Genomic DNA, 23,672 nt, shown 5'->3' with positions numbered 1-23,672 from the left:
AGAGCGAGAGAGAGTGAGTCAGAGAGAGAGATGGGGGGGGGGGGGATTAGAATTCTCCATGGAGACAGAAATACTTCAAAGACTTTTCTTCTTCATGTTCATACCTGTAGCGGCAGATATTACATAGGAACACAACATTCTGGCTATATCTGTCACCTTCTCCACACTCCAGTCGGGTGCAGACTCCATCAGTGGTGTAGTAGGAGGAGTTACAGCGCAGGCAGTGTGTGGCGGAGGAGCAGAGGTTACAGTTGTCGGGGCAGGCCTCGCAGCTCTTCTCCTGGGTATGGTAATGTCCTTCCGGACAAGCGTCGACGCAACCCCCCTTGTACAAGTAGCGGTCCATGTTGAATTTATCTGAGGGAAACGCATATGGATGGCAGGCAGGCAGACAGACGCACAATCGTTACACACACACACACACAACACACTATTAGTCTATTACCGTAAAATATAGTTTTTTTAGTGGTATAAAGTGCAATGTGTTTGTTGTCCCAGAGCCAGAGCACATGTCCACTGGACTGTGTCAGTTAGAATGACAGGTGTCCCTTCCCCTCACCGGTGTCACAGCTGGTGCAGTTGGCAGGCCCTCCATCCAGGCACATGGCACAGGTGTGGTCACACAGGTGGCACTGGCCACCTGACTGATACTTCCCCCGGGCACACTGAGCCACACAGCAACCCTGATCCAGAGACCTGAGACAATGAGGCAACAGCAACTAACTATTAAACTACATGTGCTTCCGGTGGAGCATGCTAGCGGTACTTGTACACTTCCAGTCATTGCGCTGTCGCCAGTAAGCTTTGGCTCGCGAAACTACCTCCAACTTGCTTCAAACTGCACGCAGAGACATAAAAATGGTATCCACCACGAGTCCATCTGACTCTGAATAAGTAGAAAAACTGCTTAATGGCCAGATTCTCGCACTATCGATTAAAAAAAAGGTGCAATCTGGAACTTTCCTGTAAAAAGTGCTGGCTCTTTTTTTTGTTGCCTCTAGGCTAATTCTGTTTTTGAATTGCCTTGTGTTACCAAAAGGGAATGTACAGTTACCAGAATGCACCTTTTATATGTAAAAAATAAGTGTCTCAGACAGGATGAAGAGAGCATTTTATATCTAAGGCTGAACTGTACAGTATGTCACCTGAATCAACCTTTTTGTTATGACATCTGCTCCAGTATATCTATATATTTCTCAGACTATAGACATCTAGAGGGGCCACAGATGATCCAGTCCTCGCCATGGCCTTACATAGACACCATAGACTTACCTAGAAGGCTCACAGCTGATACAGTCCTCCCCATAGACTTACCTAGAGGGGCCATAGTTGATACAGTCCTCCCCATAGACTTACCTAGAGGGGCCATAGTTGATCCAGTCCTCGCCATGGCCTTACATAGACACCATAGACTTACCTAGAAGGCTCACAGCTGATACAGTCCTCCCCATAGACTTACCTAGAGGGGCCATAGTTGATACAGTCCTCCCCATAGACTTACCTAGAGGGGCCATAGTTGATCCAGTCCTCGCCATGGCCTTACATAGACACCATAGACTTACCTAGAAGGTTCACAGCTGATATAGTCCTTCCCATTGACTTACCTAGAGGGGCCACAGCTGATACATTCCTCTGACTTTGGACCTGTACACTTCAGACACGTGGCGTCACATGCATGGCACTTCCCATGGCTATCCTGGTACTCTCCTGCATGCAAAACACAAAGACAACATTTTACATTTACGTTGCACTAATTCAATGTAAATACCCTGTAATATTTTAATACAGAACGTAAGTATTCAGCTGTACCTAGCAACTGCAGATGAGGGATATACAATTATATTCGATTTGTAATGATAGGAAACTGATCAGATTACGTTTAATTACTTATATGTATAGTTACTTTGTAATAATAATATAACGTGTGACCTACACTAACACAGTAGCTATACGATGCTCCGAATAGACCAGGGGTGAAAGTAGAATTCATTCGTCGCTGTAAGTGCTGTTATTGTGAAGTGGAAACGTCTAGGAGCAACAATGGCTCACCTGCGAAGTGGTAGGCCACACAAGCTCACAGAACAAGACTGTGGAGTGCTGAAGTGCGTAGAGTGTAAAAATCGTCTGTCCTCGGTTGCAACGCTCACTACCAAGTTCCCGAACAGCCTCTGGAAGCAACATCAGCACAAGAACCGTTCGCCGGGAGCTTCATGAAATGGGTTTCCATGGCTGAGCAGCTGCACACAAGCCTAAGATCACCATGCGCAATGCCAAGCGTCGGCTGGAGTGGGGTAAAGCTCGTCACCATGGGACTCTGGAGCAGTGAATACATTCTGTGGAGTGATGAATCACGCTTCACCATCTGGCAGTCCGACGCCCGAATCAGGATTTGGCGGACACCAGGAGAACGCGAGGCCACTTAGTTCCAGTGGAAGGAAATCTTAACGCTATAGCATACAATGACATTCTAGATGATTCTGTGAACTTGACTGGCTTACACAGAGCTCTGACTTCAACCCCATCGAACCCCTTTGGTGATGAATTGGAACGCCCGACTGCGAGCCGGGCCTAATCGCCCAACATCAGCGCCCGACCTCACTAATGCTCTTGTGGCTGAATGGAAGCAAGTCCCCGCAGCAATGTTCCAACATCTAGTTGAAAGCCTTCCCAGAAGAGTGGATGCTGTTACTGTATAACAGCAAAGGGGGGACCAACTCTATATTAATGCCCATGATTTTGGAATGAGATGTTCATTGAGTACCACATACTTTTGGTCATGTAGTGTATTTCCAGCCTCCAAACAGTGGTGAATGGAAAGAGACATCTGCTACACAAAACACCACAAAGTGTAATGACATTTGGCGAATGTCATTAGGCCAGAATTTATGCATCCACTGCTGTCCGTGCGAGTCTCAGTGTGGGCCACTCTTCTCTGCCTTGGCAAAATGTCTGTGTTCTCGTGGAGCCACATGGCATTTTGGAGCATAGGCTACACAACACGTTTTCATGTCCATCCGCTCATTTTTCCTGCCTCTGACATGCAGTAATTATAAGATGTGGTGTAATAGCCTACAGTTTACTTGAAATTGTGTTTTAATAATTGTGATAGGCTCACGTTTTAAGGTTTGGTGTACCCCCACTATTTATTTTGCTAGGATGCCGTACCGGACCGTACCACCTTACTTTCACCCCTGGAATAGACACTGGGTTGTACGAGTGAGTTTAAGGAGAGTGATTGATTGATTGACTGACCATCACCACAGACAGTGCTGACCATACACACTTTGTCCATAAGACTGTATCCACCAGCACAGCTGCTGCAGTTCCCCTTCCCCGCTCCCACACAGGTGAGACAGCTGGAATCACACCTGAGGAGGTACCAACAGACTGGCTGAGATTACATAAACAGACACATGTGCACAGAAATAGGCAGACGCAGACGCACACACACACACACACACACACACACACACACACACACACACACACACACACACACACACACACACACACACACACACACACACACACACACACACACACACACGTCACTAGTTCGAATCGCCAAGGTGAAAAATCGGTCAATGTTCACATGAGGAAGGCACAACCTTAAATTGCTCTGGGGTCACTTTGGAAAATGGCAGATCCTGGCTGTGACCCCACTCTCAGGGGGAGTTGGAATATGCAAAAACAAAAAAACGCACTGACAATTCACACGTGTGTATTAACACACACATGTGTAAAATAGGACAAATAAGCAACCCAGCAAATGATTATTATACACATGTTGGAATGAGGCCAGCCATAATAATAATGAACAATCCACCTACACCAAGACACAGAGCTCACTCACCTCCTGCATATCCTGGGTCCATCACTAGTTTTCTGTGGGCTGCTCTCCGTGGCATAGAAGCCAGCACTACAGGAGGAAACACACCTCCACTCCTCCATCAGGTACCCATCAGCACACTGGTTACACGACTCAATGCCCGCACCTGTGATAACACACACGTGCACCCATACAAACACACGCACACTGTAATCCATCTAAGCACCCGGAGACAACATCTGCACTCTAAACACATAAATTGTCCCTCTCATGACACATTATTGCTTCAGACGGTGACGCTGATGACTAGCTAAATGATTAGTACTGTATTTGTTTTACTTTTTTTGTTTGTTGATATAAATGTATACATATATATGTATAATATATATATGTGCATATATATGTGTATAATATATATATAATATACACATATATATATTATACACACACATATATATATACAGTGCCTTGCGAAAGTATTCGGCCCCCTTGAACTTTGTGACCTTTTGACACATTTCAGGCTTCAAACATAAAGATATAAAACTGTATTTTTTTGTGAAGAATCAACAACAAGTGGGACACAATCATGAAGTGGAACGACATTTATTGGATATTTCAAACTTTTTTAACAAATCAAAAACTGAAAAATTGGGCGTGCAAAATTATTCAGCCCCCTTAAGTTAATACTTTGTAGCGCCACCTTTTGCTGCGATTACAGCTGTAAGTCGCTTGGGGTATGTCACTATCAGTTTTACACATCGAGAGACTGAAATTGTTTCCCATTCCTCCTCGCAAAACAGCTCGAGCTCAGTGAGGTTGGATGGAGAGCATTTGTGAACAGCAGTTTTCAGTTCTTTCCACAGATTCTCAATTGGATTCAGGTCTGGACTTTGACTTGGCCATTCTAACACCTGGATATGTTTATTTTTGAACCATTCCATTGTAGATTTTGCTTTATGTTTTGGATCATTGTCTTGTTGGAAGACAAATCTCCGTCCCAGTCTCAGGTCTTTTGCAGACTCCATCAGGTTTTCTTCCAGAATGGTCCTGTATTTGGCTCCATCCATCTTCCCATCAATTTTAACCATCTTCCCTGTCCCTGCTGAAGAAAAGCAGGCCCAAACCATGATGCTGCCACCACCATGTTTGACAGTGGGGATGGTGTGTTGTGGTTGATGAGCTGTGTTGCTTTTACGCCAAACATAACGTTTTGCATTGTTGCCAAAAAGTTCAATTTTGGTTTCATCTGACCAGAGCACCTTCTTCCACATGTTTGGTGTGTCTCCCAGGTGGCTTGTGGCAAACTTTAAGCAACACTTTTTATGGATATCTTTAAGAAATGGCTTTCTTCTTGCCACTCTTCCATAAAGGCCAGATTTGTGCAATATACGACTGATTATTGTCCTATGGACAGAGTCTCCCACCTCAGCTGTAGATCTCTGCAGTTCATCCAGAGTGATCATGGGCCTCTTGGCTGCATCTCTGATCAGTCTTCTCCTTGTATGAGCTGAAAGTTTAGAGGGACGGCCAAGTCTTGGTAGATTTGCAGTGGTGTGATACTCCTTCCATTTCAATATTTTCGCTTGCACAGTGCTCCTTGGGATGTTTAAAGCTTGGGAAATCTTTTTGTATCCAAATCCGGCTTTAAACCTCTTCACAACAGTATCTCGGACCTGCCTGGTGTGTTCCTTGTTCTTCATGATGCTCTCTGCGCTTTTAACGGACCTCTGAGACTATCACAGTGCAGGTGCATTTATACGGAGACTTGATTACACACAGGTGGATTGTATTTATCATCATTAGTCATTTAGGTCAACATTGGATCATTCAGAGATCCTCACTGAACTTCTGGAGAGTTTGCTGCACTGAAAGTAAAGGGGCTGAATAATTTTGCACGCCCAATTTTTCAGTTTTTGATTTGTTTAAAAAAGTTTGAAATATCCAATAAATGTCGTTCCACTTCATGATTGTGTCCCACTTGTTGTTGATTCTTCACAAAAAAATTAAGTTTTATATCTTTATGTTTGAAGCCTGAAATGTGGCAAAAGGTCGCAAAGTTCAAGGGGGCCGAATACTTTCGCAAGGCACTGTATATTATACATATGTGTATATATATATATAATATATATATATAATATATAATATATATAATATATATTATATATAATATATATATAATATATATTATATATATATAATATATATTATATATATATAATATATATTATATATATATATTATATATATATTATATATATATATTATATATATATATATATATATATATATATATATATATATATATATATATATATATATATATATATATATATACACATATGTATAATATACAGTGCCTTGCGAAAGTATTCGGCCCCCTTGAACTTGCGACCTTTTGTCACATTTCAGGCTTCTAACATAAAGACATAAAACTGTATTTTTTTGTGAAGAATCAACAACAAGTGGGGCACAATATTACATATATATATACATATTATACATTACATATATATACACACACACATATATATATATGGCTTAGGGTCCTGTTTGGTTTGATCCAAGTCACCCCTCCCTTTACCTGCACAGGTGGCACAGGCCTCGTGGCAGGGCTCGCAGGTGCTCTCCTGTTCGTTGTGGTAACTTCCTGGTCCACAGCTCCTCTGGCAGCGGTTCCCCAACAGACTGGAGGGGGAGGGGGGGGGTAGATAGATAGTGAGATAGAGAGAGACTCATCATTATCTGGGCTCTGTGTTCCGACCCAGAGCGCACACACTCATTGAGAAGTTTCATCTGATAACTCTTAACACTGCAAAATACAACACATATTATAATAGAAGTTCGCTTTGTTGCAATAGATTTAGAATGTGTGTGCGTGTGCAAATTAGTATTCTCTGTGGCGGAGATGGAGAATCACTGTGTACAGAGAAGAAATGCATGAGTTGGTAATTCGGGCGTCATCAGAGGGATTGGTTCACCTTGTGCCCGATTTGCATTCTGTGCAGATGTTCGCCGAGGTGCATCTCAAGCAGTTTTCACTGCACTTCCTGCACATATTTGCATCTGTGGGGAAAACAACAATGCAAGCATTCATACCTGCCAAATATAATTCCACTCCAGTTGAAGTAAAAGCATTGCTCATTAAGCACATATTCAGTAGAGACATCGGCTTGGTTTTTACAACAATACAGCATAATATCCTTAAAACCCTTTACACTTGGGGGAATTGGCCTATATGGATGGGGCTAAATTGAAATGTTTCTTACATAAGAAATATGAAAACATGTGCATAACAATCTTGGCAATTGAAAAGGGAACCGTTTGGAGATGATGGGAACATTATTAGACCAAAAGGTGAGGACACAACAGTTCACCTGACAAGTCTGAAATACTGTTGATTTTATTTCTAGTTTACATTGACGGTACTTTGCCGCATTTGTTGATTAAATCTGAAAATATTCTGCATACCTTCAGTAACACGATAAGAATATTACTGGAAAATGTGGTGAATTGCAACATAAAACAAATAAAAGGTTTAAAGTGAGAGGTCAAACTGGTTGTCTCCAGGTGGCCACACACATCTCCAAAGTGTGCACAAAGAAGAGTCTTCAACTACAAGGTGTTTTTGGAGCTCTCCGAGCTGTGCCGTTGAGGAACTAGAGCAAGCACACTTGTATTCGATTTGGTTGGAGCACAATCCTCCATCGCAGCCATCACACAATGCAAAAATGGTCCATTATAAATCCCAATCTGGCTTTGGTGGGCATCATTTGAAGGCTTGTTCTATTGCCAACATGACTAGATAAGTTAGAGAGTACGATATTACAGTGTGAGGCTTTCAAAATGCAATCCAGGGAAACAGATCATAATTTTGGTGTGCATAGAAAGGAGTGCATTCAGTTGCGTGACGCAGCAAATTTTCATAACAACAGACAAAAATAGTCTCATTCGGTTCAGAACAACCCAGGGTATAACAACGATATGATATGGAAATGTGAAGTGCACATTTTGATTCATGGGTGTTTAGCTTGCTTCTATGACATCAAAGCAGTATTTATTATAATCCTCAACGTCTCATCTTTCAAAATACATAAAGTCCTCTTAAAATTTACAGAATTTCCCTCACTCAAACAACAAAACATTTGCAAACGCTTTGCCCAAACAGCGGGAGGGATGGGGGCAGCTTCTTGTCATGCGAGGTGGGTGGAGTAATAAAGGCCTAGTTCACACATTTGATGGATTTTTAAATGTAAACATTTTTTTTTTATATATTTGATTTTGATATATCAGAGGATTCTGCAGCACCCTCATCACCCTTGCTTACTGCAGCTATGCGTATGCGGGAACGAGGGCTACCCTGTTGAATGTTAATGTTAAGTGGATGGCCATGTTAAACATTTCCTCATGAGTTATAAAGCTCAGATAGATAAATAGTAAATAACTATATATATATATATATATATATATATATATATATATATATATATGTTTTGCATGCACTTTTTGTACCAGTATGCAATGCTATAGTAAATAGTATTAGAAATTGTACAATGTAGATTTCACGAAACAAAATACTCCACAATGCAAGTAACCATTTCAATGTACTGTTTACAACTTCTGTATCCTGGGCATGTCCCAAATAAACTTAGATTTTATTTGATATAGTGTGTGTTTACCAGAGATGGTAATGTGAAGAACAACATGACCTGCACTATCCAAATTTGGATATAAGTTTAGGCAACGAGACAGTTTCCAAGTTCAAAAATTCTCAGTTAGAATGCCCTGCTTTTATTTCGTCACACTCACAACCGTAAGCCATTTTCTGTAATTAGCTCATCATGAACTTGTGAGTTTATTTTCCTGTAATAATAAATATAAATTAGATAAAGTTAAGACGTTGTCAACTATATGGTATGGTCATTATTTTAACTGGCTAGCCAGCTAACTTAACGTTAGCTAGCTAATAAGCTAGAAACAAACCAAAACATTGTTTAGAAAGTTGCTTTTAGTTGCCTAGTTTGCTAGATTGACATATTCAAATACATTTTTAAACAGATGGGTTTATTGGTGTTAAAATACACCAGCTATGTTATTTTGGACCACATTGTTGTGTTTATGCTTTCTCATAACGACAACAACACATTTTATATCACTGCGACATGTCTACAGACCTGTCGATAGATTAGGTATAGACCAGCCTTTAGTCTTGAAATCTTTGGTTGTTTAGTACACTACCATACCCACTTTGTTTAGCACATGGCCTCACATGTGAATCGTTAAAGGGATGGGTGGGGCTAAGGCTTAAGAGGGCGTGAACAATGTAGACAAACAAGAGCTCTCCAGTAGGTACCAAAACATTCAAAGGCCATTTTTTCAAAAGTGTGGTTACAAGTGAATCAACTTTCAAAGCAGAATTACTTTCCCATTGTTCCATAACTGTAGTGTATAATACACAATTTTCTAGCTCCGAGTCTATATTTTTATCCAATGTAAAAAACACAATTTCAAATGTTGTCTACATAAGACCGAATCGAGCTGGTTGGTCACATATACTAACCATCAATTTTACAATTGACATCCTGCAAGATTTCAGCTGCCTTATTACTGTAATTATTGTTTTTAGAAGTAGTGGTCAGGGAAAACCCGACAAATTTCTCGGTGCACTGCTCTAATTCATTGTGTTCTCCTTCCCCCTGTGAACGTTCCGCAGAGTTGGCTAGCAAGTCTAACGATTCGTCACGATATCACCTTACATCTACAATAAAGTCTGTCCCTCTGTGATGAACACAAAGTAGTTTTGTTTCGCATCTTCAAATTGTGTTCTAGCTTTTAAAATGAAATTCGATATAGATCGATGTATGTTTGTCGTAGAATGATGATGAATGCCTCACAACGTAGGTGGCAAATCCTGAATCGCATCCTATTCCCTAGACAGTGCACTACTTTGGACCAATATTCTATGAGAGTCTAGCCATAAGTAGCGCACTACTTGGGCATTCGGGTGTCATTTGGAACACACACAGGGACATACCATGGTCCAAGTAATAATTGTCACCACAGCTTGCCGTGCAACTATTGGTTCCCTCGGTCAGGTAGTGTCCAGCGCGACATGTAGTACACTGGTCACTGCGGCTGCCCGTGCAGATTTCACAGGAGGAGAAACACTTCTTACAGCGACGCCGGTCGCCCCAGAATCCCACTGGGCACACAGACACACACGTCCTGTAAGAGAGAAAGCACATGCCTTGTTGGTTGTTTAGTGCAACACTAGGATTGTCTCCACATGGGACACATACTAAATGCATGTGTTAACTGTGTGTCCTACAGAGTTCAAAGCAGGAAAGCCGGAGGGCGACTGTGAGAAACATCTGTGACTCGATAACAGCCAATTAAGTGAGGTTCGTAAATATGTAATAATGGGCCGCTGGACAGCCCATGATTTAAAGCACGAGTGGAAGACCTAGTATAACGTCACTGACTCCAACCTATACATTTAGAGTGAATAGTCTTGACCTGCTGTTGTTCTTGAACTTGAGGAAGAGGTGTAGACATGTGACACACTGCTGGGGGCCTGGTCCCTCACAGCCATCCTCACTGCACTCGGGGTCACATCGGCCTGGAAGGAACGAAACAAAACTTACATTTCTCATCATGCATTTTCATAGCCTGGAATAATTCATTTGACAAAGCAAGACAGTCAGAATAGGGAAAGCATCTCTTACAAACACAAAAGGTGTTTGGTGAAGCCTGAAGACTTACTAGCTTTGACATAGGCTACTAGTTAATTCAAATCGAGCTCGATACAGGCAACAATTAGTAGTTAGATTCCGGTGTCTAAGCTATAAACGGGTGTGATAATTGTGTGTCGTTTTGTTCCAAAGCTGCTCTGTGACAACGGGTAAAGTGACTCACCGTTGTATTCCTCAGTGAGGTCATCACCGTCAGTTGGCAGCTCTGCCGAGCGGGCTTGCTCACGCCGCATGGAGTATGGTTGCTCTGAGGTGCCATAAAGCACTAGAGACCACTCTCTCAATTCCCCTTAAATCAATGGAGAGAGAGGAAGAAAAAACTACTTGTTATCAGGTTTTTACTAACTACATGACTTGAGCAAAATCAAGTAGGTCCCCAAGTCTTTCCTAGTCAGGTCACGTGATCAGGGGAAAAAAATCAGGACTCCACTCATGTGTAACAGTATTTGATCTGGTGTAATTCTTGTGGTATTGAATGATGGTAAAAGTATAGCATGGCAAACCTGTTTCACTGTTGTCCCTTTGTTGAGATGGAGTATCCAGGACCTCCAGACTCCACTCTCCTGATGCCTTCTCCCCCCAGCAGTGAGTGGTCATGAACTCCCAGCTCTGGAAGCCCTCAGTGGAGTGGTCAAGAGGCCTGGACCAAAATACAACCACGGTATAATAAACTCAGCAAAAAAAGAAACGTCCTCTCACTGTCAACTGCATTTATTTTCAGCAAACATGTGTAAATATTTGTGTGTACATAACAAGATTCAACAACTGAGCCATAAACTGAACCAAGATCCACAGACATGTGACTAACAGAAATTTAATAATGTGTCCCTGACCAAAGGGGGGGGGGTGGGGGGGTCAAAATCAAAAGTAACAGTCAGTATCTGGTGTGGCCACCAGCTGCATTAAGCACTACAGTGCATCTCCTCCTCATGGACTGCACCAGATGTGCCAGTTCTTGCTGTGAGAGTTACCACTCTTCCACCAAGGCATCTGCAAGTTCCTGGACATTTCTGGGGGAATGGCTCTAGCCCTCCGATCCAACAGGTCCCAACACTGACATTCCTGTCTTGCAGGAAATCACGCACAGAACGAGCAGTATGGCTGGTGGCATTGTCATGCTGGAGGGTCATGTCAGGATGAGCCTGCAGGGAAGGTACCAAATGAGGGAGGAGGATGTCTTCCCTGTAACGCACAGCGTTGAGATTGCCTGCAATGACAACAAGCTCAGTCCAATGAGGCTGTGACACACCACCCCAGACCATGACGGACCCTCCACCTCCAAATCGATCCCGCCCCAGAGTACAGGCCTCGGTAAAACGCTCATTCCTTCGACGATAAACGTGAATCCGACCATCACCCCTGGTGAGACAAAACCGTGACTCATCAGAGAAGAGCACTTTTTGCCAGTCCTGTTTTTGCCAGTCCTGTCCAGCAACAGTGGGTTTGGGCCCATAGGCAATGTTGTTGCCGGTGATGTCTGGTGAGGACCTGCCTTACAACAGGCCTACAAGCCCTCAGTCTAGCATCTCTCGGCCTATTGCGGACAGTCTGAGCACTGATGGAGAGATTGTGCGCTCCTGGTGTAACTCGGGCAGTTGTTGTTGTCATCCTGTACCTGTCCCACAGGTGTGATGTTTGGATGTACTGATCCTGTGCAGTTGTTGTTACACGTGGTCTGCCACTGCGAGGACGAGCAATAGCAATTTATTTCCCTGGCCACATCTGCAGTCCTCATGCCTCCTTGCAGCATGCCTAAGGCACGTTCACGCAGATGAGCAGGGACCCTGGGCATCTTTCTGTTGGTGTTTTTCAGAGTCAGTAGTAAGGCCTCTTTAGTGTCTTCAGTTTTCATAACTACGACCTTAATTGCCTACCGTCTGTAAGCTGTTAGTGTCTTAACAACCGTTCCACAGGTGCATGTTCATGAATGGTTCATTGGGAAACAGTGTTTAAACCCTTTACAATAAAGACCTGTGAAGTTATTTGGATTTTTACGAATGACCTCTGAAAGACATTGACCACTACGACCAGGACCACAACACAACCATAGTGTAATATAATGCAAATGTTGACCAAAATACAACAGGATAGAGCCATGTTACACTGTCATTTCTGGATTCTCTCCATAACCAAAGTTTATTGATACGTTTTCAGACCCAAAATGTCCTCCAATGTCCACAATAGTCCACGTCCCATGCCCTCTGTTGTGTAGATGCTATGTTTCCGATTCATTTAGCATTGAGGGATGTATCTGGGATCTACGGCAGATGGGATATGGACTCATCTACACATTAGACCACTTTTGTGGTGAGAAGACTTTGAGGTGAACTATCACTTTAAGTCACTCGGCACATCAGCCAGTTTCTATCATCAAGAAATATTTTGAATGTGTTAAGAGTGGGTGAAGCGACCAATCCCACTTGTATTGAGTACTACAGCACAACACCCTTTTCACACTATCATGCCAACCTGAACCGTACTTTGTTCCTTTTCCCATTGTCCTTTCCACAGCTCCAGGAACTACGGTGGATGTGTAACCAGGCCAGCGCAATACAGTTCATCTTGTCTTGGCTCAGAAGTGTGAAAAGGGACTTACCTGTTTGCCAGTAGCTGTGACTTGGTCCCAGCGGGTGACGTGAGTGTGACGGAGAGGTCACCTCTGTGACTGTGGGTGATGGTGACACGGATGACTACATGTTCCAGATAAACAATGTGCTGCAGGGGATGATGGGAGCAGCCGGTGGACTCATACACAGACCTCAGCACAAGGCCTGGAGGAATGGTTCTGTAAAGTGAGAGAGAGAGAGAGAGAGAGAGAGAGAGAGAGAGAGAGAGAGAGAGAGAGAGAGAGAGAGAGAGAGAGAGAGAGAGAGAGAGGGAGGAGGGGACAGGGGAGCGGAAGAGAGGGAGAGGGGTGAAAGAGAATGTGGGAGAGAGAGTGAGTGAGAGAGAAGGACAGAGATACAGAGAAAGAGAGAGAGAGTACGAGCGAAACACAGAGAGATTGTGAGGGAATTCCCATGCCGATGGATTCTCTGTGGAGATGGATATGCATCAAAGGGAATAGAGGATTGTGTCCATGGTGGGAAGCAGTCAGTCAAGTACCTGCTCTCTTGGGTAGGAGCCTCCTTACACACATGCTGGGAGGGGACCAGTCTCCATCGCTCAGCCTCCTTCACCATGCTCTCTGCATCCAGCAGCCCAAAGCCGTACAGGTGGCTCACTGCCAATTAATAATTGAATGAATTGAATGAATGGACAGAAGGAATGACAAATACACTAACAAACAAACAAACAAATGAATGGATCGAAGACTTAAGTAAGCCATCCTTGAAGCAATTAGTCGGTCAATCTAGCAATTAGTCGGTCATTCTAGATAGGAATGTCTTAAATGTGGTTGTTTGTCGTTTGATGTGTAGTGGTACATAAATAATTGTTCCCTTGTATGTGTTTTGGATGTCAATGGAAATTATTATAAATGAAGGAAAGCCCTTTTAGGTTTTTTTAGCCAAGCTTTAAGGAAACACAAACTCATTTGTGGACAGGATATGGGGCACAAATTCAATCAAATCAGATACCCTGGTACCCAGCTCCGTTGATGTGCCAGTCAGGGGAGGTCAGGTGACTGGCCTGTGACGTTCTGACAATAATGTGCTGCACGTCCCTCCAAGTCAGCAGTGGGCTGGATCAGGGTCCCACAGACACAAGTTAACAACACTGTATATAGCATATTATCTTAGTAATACTACAAAAACATTATCAATAGCTTATAACTAGGGCCATGAGTTTTTCTTGACCACGTGACCTGACAAGGAAGAATTTTCAGTCCAAGTTTTAGCCTTTAACTAGGGCCCAGAGTTGTTCCTGATCAGGTCACGTGGCCAAGAAAACCTCCTTGTTACCTATAATATTATCATTAGATTTAGATATCGGTGATGATATCTCTAGGAAAGTAGGTTACTTGGCCTCCAGGGCGAGTGCGATGACCCCTGCTGCCATTGGAGCAGAGACTGAGGTCCCAGAATGCTCCTTGCTACAGCCTTGTTTCAGGTCCAGTGTTACCTGCCAGATAGAAAGTATTGTTGTGTGACTACAAAATGGTACAGTAGATGTGCTATTATGCCCTATAAACATCATACGGGGCTTTAAAGATACACTTTGTAACTTTCAGGTCATTTCATTTCCCCTGTGACAACGACAAACACATTCTGTCAAGAAGCAAAAAAAAAAAAAAAAAAAGAATGGATACATTCACCCCATCCTTTCCTTTCACAAACAAGCGCTGCAGCTGAAAATAACTGAAGTGGCTGCACCTTTGACACGGGTTTAAATCACTGTCATATGCAGCTATTGTATCAAATCAAATAATGAAGTCAAATCTAAATGTACTCATCACGTATAGCCGGGTTGGGGCCGATATACAGCTTGACTCACCATCTTGGCTCCCTGTCTGTCGGTGGAGAAGGAGCTGTAGGTGGAGGCCAGTGTCGAGGGGCATGGCTCCAGGTAGTCGGGTCTGGCCCCGCTATGGGTGGTGCTGCTGATGGAGATGGTGTAGATGCTATTGGTGTAGCCGTCACAGGAGCAGTGATCCCTGCTCCGCCCACCGTTACCCGACGCCCACACAAAGATGGAGCCACGCCCTTTCCTTCCCTGGGGGTGGGGGTTCATGGGAGTAGTAGTTTTGGTCAAATTACCTTCATCAAGGTTTTATAGGATTTGGATTCTAGACACTGATCTAAGGTTGTTCTTGCGTATTCCCTTCACCATTGGTTTAGATTAGGGGGGGTGCAAACTGATCCTAGATCTAAGGGCACCCTTCTCCCCTGTGATTAATGCCAAGTGTGAAGAGCCACTAATGATATTTGTATGTTATTTACTTATTGATATGAAGATAAAGATAAGTACTAGAAGTAAACATACAGCCTGAGGCCAAAGACAGACAGGCAGACAGGCAGACAGACAGCTTTATTTTCTTGAGATTTCAGGACTTTTTGTGGAGCAAAATTGTTTGACCATTGAAAATCCTATTTTCAAGGTAGAAAGACAAGTATACACACACATGTGCACATGCACACACATAGTGGAGAATACATTTTTGACTGTACTGATGCAGAGAAGTTAGACAGACACACACACACTCACAGTGCGTATGCCGTTGTCTAATGCGAGGCGAGCCAGAGGGCCAGGTCCTTCCACAGTCCTCCCATCATCCTCCGGCCCCCAGCTGGCAGAGTAAATATCAATGTGCTGCTGCCTGAAGCTCAGGGATTGGGCCTCTACGATGTCTGTCACATCTCCATCCAGCATACGAATGCCTGCAGATACGGGAGTGGGATGGACCTTCATAACCTTAGTATTCACTACATAGGATGGATCACCCATAGGAATAGACCGACTAGAATGAGATTATTGTCCTCTCCCTTTTCCTAGCCACCGTGCTTCTACACCTGCATTGCTTGCTGTTTGGGGTTTTAGGCTGGGTTTCTGTACAGCACTTTGAGATATCAGCTGATGTACGAAGGGCTATATAAATAAATTTGATTTGATTATATTTCTATGGGACCGCCTGACTTAGAGGAGACCTTCAGCACCATGTATGCATCTTCAATTTACAATGTACCTTCTATTTAATATTTGTAAAACTGAACTTGAACTGAATATACAAGTATTTGTCCATATTTAATGTGCTGGCACCAAGGAGATACATTTTTTTAAATACAGTGCCTTGCAAAAGTATTCGGCCCCCTTGAACTTTGCGACCTTTTGCCACATTTCAGGCTTCAAACATAAAGATATAAAACTGTATTTTTTTGTGAAGAATCAACAACAAGTGGGACACAATCATGAAGTGGAACGACATTTATTGGATATTTCAAACATTTTTAACAAATCAAAAACTGAAACATTGGGCGTGCAAAATTATTCAGCCCCTTTACTTTCAGTGCAGCAAACTCTCTCCAGAAGTTCAGTGAGGATCTCTGAATGGTCCAATGTTGACCTAAATGACTAATGGTGATAAATACAATCCACCTGTATGTAATCAAGTCTCCGTATAAATGCACCTGCACTGTGATAGTCTCAGAGGTCCGTTAAAAGCGCAGAGAGCATCATGAAGAACAAGGAACACAGGAACACACCAGGCAGGTCCGAGATACTGTTGTGAAGAAGTTTAAAGCCGGATTTGGATACAAAAAGATTTCCCAAGCTTTAAACATCCCAAGGAGCACTGTGCAAGCAATAATATTGAAATGGAAGGAGTATCAGACCACTGCAAATCTACCAAGACCTGGCCGTCCCTCTAAACTTTCAGCTCATACAAGGAGAAGACTGATCAGAGATGCAGCCAAGAGGCCCATGATCACTCTGGATGAACTGCAGAGATCTACAGCTGAGGTGGGAGACTCTGTCCATAGGACAACAATCAGTCGTATATTGCACAAATCTGGCCTTTATGGAAGAGTGGCAAGAAGAAAGCCATTTCTTAAAGATATCCATAAAAAGTGTTGTTTAAAGTTTGCCACAAGCCACCTGGGAGACACACCAAACATGTGGAAGAAGGTGCTCTGGTCAGATGAAACCAAAATGGAACTTTTTGGCAACAATGCAAAACGTTATGTTTGGCGTAAAAGCAACACAGCTCATCACCGTGAACACACCATTCCCACTGTCAAACATGGTGGTGGCAGCATCATGGTTTGGGCCTGCTTTTCTTCAGCAGGGACAGGGAAGATGGTTAAAATTGATGGGAAGATGGATGGAGCCAAATACAGGACCATTCTGGAAGAAACCCTGATGGAGTCTGCAAAAGACCTGAGACTGGGACAGAGATTTGTCTTCCAACAAGACAATGATCCAAAACATAAAGCAAAATCTACATTGGAATGGTTCAAAAATAAACATATCCAGGTGTTAGAATGGCCAAGTCAAAGTCCAGACCTGAATCCAATTGAGAATCTGTGGAAAGAACTGAAAACTGCTGTTCACAAATGCTCTCCATCCAACCTCACTGAGCTCGAGCTGTTTTGCAAGGAGGAATGGGAAAAACTTTCAGTCTCTTGATGTGCAAAACTGATAGAGACATACCCCAAGCGACTTACAGCTGTAATCGCAGCAAAAGGTGGCGCTACAAAGTATTAACTTAAGGGGGCTGAATAATTTTGCACGCCCAATTTTTCAGTTTTTGATTTGTTAAAAAAGTTTGAAATATCCAATAAATGTCGTTCCACTTCATGACTGTGTCCCACTTGTTGTTGATTCTTCACAAAAAAATACAGTTTTATATCTTTATGTTTGAAGCCTGAAATGTGGCAAAAGGTCGCAAAGTTCAAGGGGGCCGAATACTTTCGCAAGGCACTGTACCTTTTTCTCCCCAATTTCGATCTTGTCTCATCCCAACCGGCTCGGGAGGCGAAGGTCGAGTCATGGGTCCTCCAACATGCTCGGCCTAACCGCGCTTCTTAACACCTGCCCGCTTAACCTGGAAGCCAGGCGCACCAATGTGTCGGAGGAAACACTATTCAACTGATGACCGAAGTCAGCATGCAGGCAGCCGGCCTGCCACAAGGAGTCGCTAGAGTGCAATGAGCCAAGTATAGCCCCCCCGGGCCAAACCCTCCCCTAACATGGATGACGCTGGGCCAATTGTGCGCCGCCCTATGAGACTCCCGATCATGGCCGATTGTGATACCGCCCGTGATCGAACCCGGGTCTGTAGTATCGCCTCTAGCACTGCGATGCAATGCCTTAGACTGCTCGGGAGTCCCCTGCATTTCATGTTTTTATAAACGTGACTAATAAAGAACTCAAAACTCACCACCTATCCGAGCATTGAAGGAGATTCCAACAGTGCACTGAGAGTTATTTGCTGCCGCGGCAACCATCCCAGCACATTTTGTCCCATGGCTTACCCGGAAAAAAAAGGGAATGTATACCACATTAGCTTAGTTGCATATGTATGAGGAGACAGGCTATATGTACAACATCAAACTGGCAAAGAATAGACACATTCAAACAAGTGAATATGCATATTCATATAATATGAACATAATATATGAGTGTAATTGTGGGGAAAAATGTAAGTTGCTTCATAAAATGGGCTAAGATTCTGCAAAAAGCTGCAATAAGTAGGGCCTGGAGTTTTTCCTGACCACATCAACTTACCACGAAAAAGCTCACAGCCCCAGCTATGAGCAATATGGATATTGAAAATAAGAATAACCTGTTGTCATTGCTGGAGTCGTATCTGGGCGTGGGGTCATCATCATTCCCATTGAAATCATAGCTGGCAAAGGGGTCCTAAGATACAGTGACACAGAAAAAAGCAAAAGTCAGTGGCTAATTGGCCTTTAGTGTCTTCCAGTCTAGTCTGGTCTGGTCTGGTCTGGTCTAGCCTGGTCTGGTCTGGCCTGGTCTGGTCTAGCCTGGTCTGGTCTAGCCTGGTCTGGTCTAGCCTGGTCTGGTCTGGTCTGGTCTAGCCTGGTCTGGTCTGGTCTAGCCTGGTCTGGTCTGGTCTAGCCTGGTCTAGCCTGGTCTGGTCTAGCCTGGTCTGGTCTAGCCTGGTCTGGTCTGGTCTAGCCTGGTCTGGTCTAGCCTGGTCTGGTCTAGCCTGGTCTGGTCTGGTCTAGCCTGGTCTGGTCTAGCCTGGTCTGGTCTAGCCTGGTCTGGTCTAGCCTATACTCCACCAGTCAGAGCCTATTGACTCACAAATCAACTAGGCGTGTCTGAACACTAAAGCGGACAAGACGTTTAGCCTGTATTTTAATACTCTGCGTTGACCTTTAAAAGCTCCTGGCCAAGAGCTTTGACTGCATATTGTCTCAGCTCTTGACTTTTACATTCGGGACATATGCCAAATTGCTTTTAATAAATGTCCTTGTGAAGTCTTCAGAAGAGACGGTTCCCGAGGCACTTACAAAATTTGGCCTGAGATCAGGATGCTCTCTCTCGATGCCGTCATCCAAGATGGACACCACCACTCCCTTCCCTGTGTGTCCTCTCCTCCAGGCCCCCTCAATGTTCATGTAGGAAGGACAGCCCTGGGAGCCCTCACTGCAGTGCTGTTGATGGGGGAGGGGTGGAATCAGCACATGTCATGTTTACTTGTTTATTTGGATAATTAGCTGTTACTTTAATAATAGTTATAACTACAAGGTGTCCTCGCAAAAAGCACAATACAAAACAATGGTACAAATGTGGGTAACACCTGTAGCATGTCTGTAAATGTATGTTTGACCCTGTTTAAATATACCTTTTAAACTCATCCTTCCTTTCTTCCTTCCTTCCTTGAGGTAATTACTGACCTGTTTCGCTTACATTGCTCTCATCAATCATGTCATGTCATGTCAGATTAGGTAAGAGAAAGGATGCATTTTAAAAGTGTTGGAACGCGGCCATTACTGTATATCTGCGGTGCAGCTGTGCCCTCTCAGCTGAGAGATACTCACAATGTACCACAAGCTGCACCACTGGGGGTCATTGAAAACCAGTGTCTGGGTCTGGTTAGGTGGGATGGGGCCTGGGTGAATGTGTTTCGTCCGAACGTCAATGGAGTAGATGTGACTGGCTCTGGAGTTCCTCTTGGTCCTCCAATGGACCACCTGTTGCTGCACCCAATCCACCTGCAGAGGAATAGAGGTATTAGGACTCCTGGTTTAGGCTACTCACAGTAGTATGGAATGCACGCTATAGACAGTACAAGGTGGTGTTTCACGTGTTTGCTGAGTCTGCTGAATCCCGTACAGGTGAAAGGTCAAATGATATTCATATCGATTTTTGTTTTTACATCAATTGAGTATGTCTTTTGTGTGCGCGTGACTGCTTGCTTGTGTGTGTGTGTGTGTGTGTGTGTGCGTAGCATGTCATGCAGCTAATAAATTATATAGGAGGGTATCAATAACACCTCCAATGGGATCTAGTTACTGTACCTTGGTCTCCTTGGCGACGAGGTCGGTAACGTCTTTGTTGGACAACGTGGACCGCTCCACCGTCCCACTGTGGTGGAAACTATAAACGTTGTTCAAGTCTCCAATCTGGGCAGAGTAGGAAACAATTTGTAAAAAGTTAACTAAGCAAGCCAGTTAATAACAAATTCTTGTTTACAATGACAGTGGGTTAACTGCCGTATTCAGAGACAGAACAACAGATTTTTTTTTACCTTGTCAGCTCAGGGATTCGATCCAGCAACCTTTTGGTTACTGGCCCAATGCTCTAAACACTAGGCTACCTGCCGTGTATAATCGTGTGTATGTATCCTAACGAGATCTGCCGCTTTTTCAACTGTGTCCCCATGTCTAAATGGCTGATAAATTATGAAGCTGTCATTGACATCAGTCATTGAGAAGGTTACTTTACACCTCTACTAGACTTTCAGGCCAGGGCAACCTGAACCCCAGGTACTGAGCCATGGGCTGGGCTATACCCTGTGGGTACACTCCTTTCTGACACCCAGGTTGATCATAATACCACCATTACGTATGTGTGCCTGGACCTGAACAGAATGGAATTTAGGCTAGGCTACACAAAACAGACCATGTTTCCATCAAGGTGCTAATAGAGGGAAGGACAAAACAGTAAGAGTAGTGCTTTGGCTATTCTATCTAGGACCATACTGCTGTTGTCATCCATGAGTAGAAATGATGACTCCTTGGTCCCATTCAAATGATGACTCCTTGGTCCCATATCATACATCGAACTACTGAGTTGTGAGGTGACTGAACTCAATCTCTCCTTGAACCAGGGTGGCAAATTGTAGCCTGAGCCTTCCTTTCCGCTCTGAAAAGATGTAGGCCTGGGTCATATGAAAATAGTGCTTTTGGCCTGCATCTTCTGATAAGGAAGATAGTCTGATGTGGGTGCTCACTACAAGGTCAATGACTTGGCTAATTCGATATGGGGGCCACATGACTGTTTGAAGTCTCAGAAACGAATCTGATGTCTGCCCCAGCCAAACAACCGTGAATGATTCAGATCCAATCCAGCATTTCATGCAAAAAGCTTGTCATTCACATGGGATAGAAAACGTCTTTCATCCAAAATAGGCGTACTTTAAAGGAAACAGCTAATAAAAATAGATTTAGGCTATGTATCAAAATACTGGGTCGATGGACAAATTTGACAAAGGTAATGATGGTGCATAAGTAAAGTTAGATATCATGTTTAGGCCGAAGAATAGCGGACTAAACTAAACGGTGAACTTCATTCTGTCACCAGGAGTTTAGTCCGTTGGCCCACTAAACTTATTTGGCTTTGGCTATAGACCGGTGTAACGTTTTTCCCCATTTGCATTGCAGTCGAATCATGAAACATTAGGCTACAGTAGAAAAGTATAATGATCATGCAACTTTGAGAATTTACCTGGCCCAAATTGTGAAATCCATATTTCTCCGCTATACTGTCTGCAGAGGCGGGTGCCCCATCTATCCTGATCGCCCAGTCATTTGTGTATATTATTGTTTGACAGAGTGGCATGAGACCCCCCATCCAAACAAACGCGAAAATAGTCACCATTCCGGTTGAAAGAGGTAAATTCCGTGTCATCTCGCTCAAAAGTTTTTACAAAAGTTATCTCGGACTCCTTTCACCGTCTAAAGCGCCTTCACATAGCGAGGAAGTTGTAATTTATTATGATAGACCTATGTTCGTAAAAAAAGAGAATATTATCGGTGAATGACTGCGTTCAAAACGTGTCCTGCAGAAAATGTCATTTCCCTGTTGAAATCTACCAGTGAGGACCAACTTCATTTACGATGCAGACTAGCCTAGATATCAGATTGCCATCTTCAATGACCCCGTAGTATCTCCTTTCAGTCACTCGTTGGTGACACAAATCAAATAGGCCTATTATTGGTCAAACTGTAGGCCTATATTGCACAATGTTTACAAAAGTGATTTGATTGACACAAATTATATCATTTACAAATGCTTGATGCATCATTAGTAATGGCCTAGTCTATGAAGATTTTATTGACTGAGACATGTTGACTGTATACTTTCATTTCAATTACTCCCGAGAAGTGTTAACTTGTATGATTAGGCCTAGGCTATTTTGTGTGGCAGATGAGTAGCCTTCTTAGTGAGGAGTTGACACCACTGTCCTTGGGAGTTTTTTTTTTTAAACAATGTAATTATGTCAGACTCGGAGTTCCTAATTAGATTGACAATCCCTCCTATTCATTTAGGATCACTTCAAGACAGAGGCCTGCAGATTTATTGCTGGGATCTACACATCAGTGGCGTATGGATCTTTGGCATAGACTTTTGAGGTATGAAGTCATCTGATATACAGTGAATAATATTCCCTTCAACTATCTTTTATCCATTGAAAACACCATTTGTCTGTACAATACCTTGACCTGACACCCTTTGAATGAACATTAGATTCACTAGTACAATGAAGTCTCAATCCATTCCTAAAATGTGATAATGTTTGAAATGTTTTTCTGATCGAATATATACTGAATAAAAAAATATAAACGCAACATGTAAAGTGTTGGTCCCTTGTTTCATGAGCTTAAATAAAAGATCCCAGAAATGTTCCATATGCATTAAAAGCTTATTTCTCTCAAATTTTGTGAACAAATTTGTTTACATCCCTGTTCGTGAGCATTTCTCCTTTGCCGAGATAATCCATCCACCTGACAGGTGTGGCATATCAAGAAGCTGGTTAAACAGCACATTCATTACACAGGTTCACCTTGTGCTGGGGACAATAAAAGGTCACTCTAAAGTGTGCAATTTTGTCACACAATGCCACAGAGGGAGAGTGCAATTGGTATGCCTGACTGAATGGCCACCAGAGCTGTTGCCAGATAATTTAATGTTAATTTCTCTACCATAAGCCGCCTCGTTTGAGAAAATTTGGCATTTTGTCCAACCGGCCTCATAACCGTAGACCACGTGCAACCGCGCCAGCCCACATCAGGTTTTCTTCACCTGCGCGATCATCTGAGACCAGCCACCTGGACAGATGATGAAACTGTGGGTTTGCACAACTGAATAAAAAAAATGGAACCTTTATTTAACTTGGCAAGTCAGTTAAGAACAAATTCTTATTTACAATAACAGCATTCCCTGGCCAAACCCGGACAACACTG

General features: G+C 43.2%; 1 protein-coding gene across 1 annotated transcript in view; it reads right to left on the bottom strand.

Moving 5' to 3' along the window:
* Window positions 1–22,086, bottom strand: part of pcsk5a (proprotein convertase subtilisin/kexin type 5a) — a 37,076-nt gene extending 14,990 nt beyond the window's left edge. The window contains exons 1-23 of the mRNA XM_064942170.1: window positions 21,934–22,086; window positions 20,505–20,609; window positions 20,025–20,198; window positions 19,494–19,637; window positions 18,800–18,876; window positions 18,395–18,483; window positions 15,724–15,896; window positions 15,013–15,231; window positions 14,540–14,640; window positions 14,157–14,260; window positions 13,684–13,801; window positions 13,175–13,363; window positions 11,082–11,218; window positions 10,742–10,867; window positions 10,343–10,445; window positions 9,861–10,051; window positions 6,808–6,892; window positions 6,411–6,514; window positions 3,854–3,995; window positions 3,253–3,368; window positions 1,605–1,707; window positions 560–696; window positions 157–357 (exon numbers count right to left, since the gene is read on the bottom strand). Coding sequence (XP_064798242.1) covers window positions 157–357; window positions 560–696; window positions 1,605–1,707; window positions 3,253–3,368; window positions 3,854–3,995; window positions 6,411–6,514; window positions 6,808–6,892; window positions 9,861–10,051; window positions 10,343–10,445; window positions 10,742–10,867; window positions 11,082–11,218; window positions 13,175–13,363; window positions 13,684–13,801; window positions 14,157–14,260; window positions 14,540–14,640; window positions 15,013–15,231; window positions 15,724–15,896; window positions 18,395–18,483; window positions 18,800–18,876; window positions 19,494–19,637; window positions 20,025–20,198; window positions 20,505–20,609; window positions 21,934–22,086 — 3,091 coding nt within the window. The remainder of the gene's footprint in view (window positions 1–156; window positions 358–559; window positions 697–1,604; window positions 1,708–3,252; window positions 3,369–3,853; window positions 3,996–6,410; window positions 6,515–6,807; window positions 6,893–9,860; window positions 10,052–10,342; window positions 10,446–10,741; window positions 10,868–11,081; window positions 11,219–13,174; window positions 13,364–13,683; window positions 13,802–14,156; window positions 14,261–14,539; window positions 14,641–15,012; window positions 15,232–15,723; window positions 15,897–18,394; window positions 18,484–18,799; window positions 18,877–19,493; window positions 19,638–20,024; window positions 20,199–20,504; window positions 20,610–21,933) is intronic.
* Between the last annotated feature and the right edge of the window lie 1,586 nt (window positions 22,087–23,672).

Source organism: Oncorhynchus masou, chromosome 28, assembly GCF_036934945.1.
Source record: "Oncorhynchus masou masou isolate Uvic2021 chromosome 28, UVic_Omas_1.1, whole genome shotgun sequence".
Taxonomy (NCBI): Eukaryota; Metazoa; Chordata; class Actinopteri; order Salmoniformes; family Salmonidae; genus Oncorhynchus; species Oncorhynchus masou.
This window is presented reverse-complemented; position numbering and strand designations above follow the sequence as displayed.